We start from the raw sequence: 4,509 nt of genomic DNA on the forward strand, positions 1-4,509 counted from the left end.
CGCGCCAGGGCTCCTCCGTCGAGCTGGTTAACCTGCCCTGTCCTGCGGGAACCTGGCGAGGGAGGGGGGGGTCTGCAGCCACCCCTGGTGAAAAGGTAGCACTGGGGAAAACGCCGTCCAGCCACACAGCATATGTTATTCCTGCAATTTGCTGCACGAGATTCATAGCCCCATCTGCATTTCCACAGGCTAACCTTCCTGTTACAGCTGCTTTAATCCTCCTGCTAGTCGGAGATGAAGAGTCCCAGAACTCCCTCCTCTCTCGGATGACACAGAGATGACCAAACCTTTGCGCTGCCACAAGCCACATTTTCTGACCAGGACAGAGATCCTCACTTACCTTGAGAAGAATTGTGACAGATCCCACAGTTAACAGAGCACCAGCTCACTTGGGGTGAAATAAGCTTTCTGTCCCTTTCTGAAGTCATCAAGTGTCAGCTTCTTCATATGCAAGCAGATACACATTCTCCTTGTTGGCCTTGCATAGAAGTGGCAAAGTGCTGCTTACTGCCAAACCTATGCCACCTCTGACAAACTCTGCATGGGCTGGGATTTCCACCTCAACTCAGCCAGGAAAGGAGGGCAAGAAAGAAAGCATCAGGGGAGTTAGGGATGCTGGGTTTACTTGGTTTCTTTGAAGAGCAGGTGGTTTTTTTTCCCTGGTGTGGGTTTGTGGGTTTTTTTTGGGTTGTTTTTTTTTTTTTTGTTGTTGGTTTTCTGGATTTTTTTTTTTTTTAAGAAAACAAAACCAAGATCCTGGAGTGTGATTTTCAGACCTGATGGCATATTACAGCTGTCTTTTGTTGTGAAGAAGTCAGTCACAAGTCTGAGACTCTAGCTAGGACTGTCTGACAGAGGAGCTGCTAACAAGTCTAGTGTGATCTAAATATACTCCACAACGTTTCAGAGAACTACCCCTAGACAACAAGGAGTATCAGAACAGACTCCAGGCTTGTTGTCATCTTCAGGATGAGGAGCTGACATAAGTCACAGATGGCCACTTGGGCCACGTAAGAGAAGATGCTGGGTGGTGAGGAGAGTAGAGAAGAATAGTAAAAGCTGTAATAAGAAACAAGGGGGAGATCCATGGGGAAAGCCACAGTGACCCCACGGCAGATGAACTGGAAGGGCTGGAATAGCAGCAGCTAATGCAGAACAGCTATCTTCCCAGGCAGTAAATACAATCCCACACATTCTCTTCTCTCCACCTGCCAAAGTTTAGGAAGAGCCAGCAATCTAGCATAAGCAAAATCCATCAGGGTACTCCTGCCATTTCATCAGTGCTGTCAGTCTGCTGCCTTAGACAACAGCCTGCTTAGCTGATGCCTGGAGCCAGTCTTCTAGGGCAGTGCTCCTGGGTAGCTACCCCCCACTTTTCCCTCCAGAGACACCCTACCCTCTGTATGTGGAGCCGGTGGAACTGGTCAGCAATGCACTGCAACTTCCGTGCAATCTGCACCTCGGCACGCGCTTCCCGCTGACCTTCCTGAGGCTCCTCTTGGAGGTGCGGATCCAACGCAAAGCCGACTGGAGGGATGTGTAAACGGTAACCAGCATTCCCTACAAAACAGATGTCAGAAGAGTCATTCCTCCAGCTCAAAGAATAGCCCTTCTTCCCAGTACACTTTACAGAGAGAAGAGCTGCACATAATCCAAAATTTTTGCTTCATGCTGAAGTCCAATTCCTGAAGCCCAAATAATGACTGTGTACCGTAAGCATGCAGTAAAGTATCTGCTCAGCTTTTAAGTGGGTTTATATTGATTAAGCAGAGCATTGTGTTGCTTCCCGTAATCAAATGACTGTCAGGATCTTACACTTGGTTCCATTTGCTTGTTTGTAGTTCAGCCAAGTGACAATTATGACAATTGACAATTTTGACCTTTTTTTATGACAATTCTGCAGTTTTACAAGATCTGTGCCACAAGTTGTCTCCCATTAAAGGTTCCTGTACCTTTTCTGCCAGACTTTTCTCAGTTTTCTGGCATTTAATGAGACTGATTTGAATTAAAGCTGAATCAGATACACAAAGTGGTGTCCCATCAGTTACTAGTAAAACACTGAATGGACATGCTACTTGTTCAACAACTTAACTCTAGTAAAGAGCCTAAAAGCTGTCCTGCTAAGTGTAAATTTTTGCATTTCATTCTCTCCACTGAAAACTCCTGAGTCTTATGTGGATGAGACCACTAGAAGTTAAAAAATGTAGGCAAATCGTAGGATACAAGGTATGGTGAGCACTTAAACGTCTAGCAGTAAAACAAAACGTGACAGAATAAAGCCAAAAAGAACAAGAGTGGGAATATCAAAGACAGCGGAAGCAGTGAGCAAGTGCCTGGTTCCTGCAGTGGACAAGCGAGGATAAGAAAATAGAAGTTGTCTTTCCTGAGGGACTAGGACCAAAGCAAAATCATTTTGGTCCTTTAACAAAATGCCCTAATGAAAGAAACCTTGCTTGACTGGGGAAGTGCTAGATGGACAGTTTTCTTGCTGCAAAGCTGGTGACACTGGAGTGCTCTTACCATAGAAGAGTCTCCGGGGCTCTTCAGTGACTCCACAAGGCAACATAACATCCTGACTGGAAGAGGACGGGCTGAGTGTTTGAGTTGCCTTGTCCTGCTGCTCAGGATGCCTGATACCGGGACCACAGCAGTGTGTGAGGGGGAATAGTTGAAACCTCCCCAGAAGGCAGCTGTAGGACTGGTTCTGTGTGAAAATGCCAGTTGCAGTCATCTCACCAGGCTGACCTGCAAGTCCAAAGTCATCAGAGTGAAACACGTCATCGTCCAGCCCATCCAGGCTAGAATAGTCCTCTTCCAGGTAGCTGGGGCGATCCATTGCTCCTGCAATAAAGGGAAACAGCTAAGACACAAGAACGTCGTCAGGGATAACAACGAGCCTTCTGCTCCAACAACAAAACACAGCTCTTTTTTACCATGCCTGCCTGGCTCTCTCCCTCCCAGTGCTGCCCATTTGCATGGGCAGGAGAGGCAAGTGGTGAAGGTCAGGACTTTGTGGAAGAGTTCTTGAGTGCTGGCCCAGAGAGACAAAGTTCACACGTGTCTGAGGCTCTACCCACAGCTCCAACTTCACAACTGGCCACAAGGAGGGTGCCAACCCCCAACCTCAGCACACAGAAACTCAAAAAAACATTGTCATAAAAAGCAAACCCAACCCTTCAAATTGCCCCATAGCCATATAGCTCCTTTGGGGTCTCCTTTGCTTCCATATTTGAACTTTATAGTATGCCCCATTCACTTCTTTTCCCATGTATTACTTACTGATGAAGAAAAGCTCTTGTAATCACAAGACTGCAAGGCCAGATTTTTAAGAAACCCCAGTGGTTGCAAAACTCAAGAGCTGGCAAAGCCGTTTCTGTGAAGCTCTCCATAACTTCTCCCTAAAAGGGCCAACTTTCAACTTCTCATTTCTTCCCTCACCTCAACTTAAAACATGTCCCAAATTTGGCAATGCAGTCGCTTTATTACCTCTCTTACCCTCAAACCTACATGCACTGTCAGTGCATTAGTTCACCCTACTACTAAAAGCATTGCTGGTGTCAGTGTTTGAAGCAGGACTTCTTAGTCCTGTAGTTGCCACAGCAAACACTCCTGAGCTCTGCTGCAGCACAAAGCTGGACAAAGATGGCAGAGATGAAAAAAAAAGGGAAGCCCTAGATCACTATTTCAGACCTCTTTGCAAACATATACCAAATAGAAGCAGATTTACCAAAAATGCCTTAGGTCCCTTTACTGTTACCTGTGCATCTAACCCAATTGGAAGACAGACTCCTAAGAGATCCATCTCCAGGATTTCCACCCAGTTCCAAACAAGGCAGTGAAATTCAACTCTTCATGTCTCTTCCTTTGCTCTGGTTTGCGAAGCATTTAACAGAACGGAAGACTATCAAGAGGAATTTCAGGCCTAAAGGAGACATTAATAATAATTTTATAAGGCTGTGTTCAGTGCTCCCCTTGGTGTTCCCATCTCCCCCCAGGTGAGCAGCACTTACAACACCATCTCACTAGAGGAGACAAAGGGACTGAGGAGTGCAAGAACTATGTGTGCAGGGTCTAACTCGGGGGCACTGTGGTTATTTACAAGTTGTTGCATCTCAGCGGTTCACTCAGCTCAGCCACAACCCCCAAAGAGGGGTTTGCAGAGCAGAACAGGTACCAGTGCCACAGCTGGCCTGGCTCTCCCGGGTGACAGCAGCGCTTTCTTGGTGCAGCACCCGTAATATACTCATCCATGGCTTTAAGTAGCACACCGAAAGGAATTACAGGCCCTGAGGCACAGTAGCGATGAGCTCCTACCAGCTCTGCTGCTGGACCGCGGTCACCTGAGAGAGGCAGGGTAAGAATGTGTTTTGTCTTTTCAGCAAGCCTTGCCAGAGCTCATCCGCAAGAGCCCCGCTGGGACACGGGCAAGGAAGTGCGACAAGGACACCGGGGCAGCCCAAACCCCATCAGAAGAGAAGCTGGAGAGCAACACGCTCTGCTCGACCCCCC

General features: G+C 47.3%; 1 protein-coding gene across 1 annotated transcript; it reads right to left on the bottom strand.

Moving 5' to 3' along the window:
- Positions 1 to 1,396: 1,396 nt before the first annotated feature.
- BMF (Bcl2 modifying factor) lies at positions 1,397 to 3,829 on the bottom strand (the record flags this gene model as incomplete). The annotated part of the gene is made up of 3 exons (XM_010010602.1): positions 3,758 to 3,829; positions 2,521 to 2,841; positions 1,397 to 1,560 (listed from the first exon to the last, which is right to left on the bottom strand). Coding segments are annotated over exons 2-3 (480 nt in total), but the record flags the coding sequence as incomplete, so codon positions are not given.
- Between the last annotated feature and the right edge of the window lie 680 nt (positions 3,830 to 4,509).

Source organism: Nestor notabilis, unplaced genomic scaffold, assembly GCF_000696875.1.
Source record: "Nestor notabilis isolate BGI_N333 unplaced genomic scaffold, ASM69687v1 Scaffold35152, whole genome shotgun sequence".
In the NCBI taxonomy this organism is placed as follows: Eukaryota; Metazoa; Chordata; class Aves; order Psittaciformes; family Psittacidae; genus Nestor; species Nestor notabilis.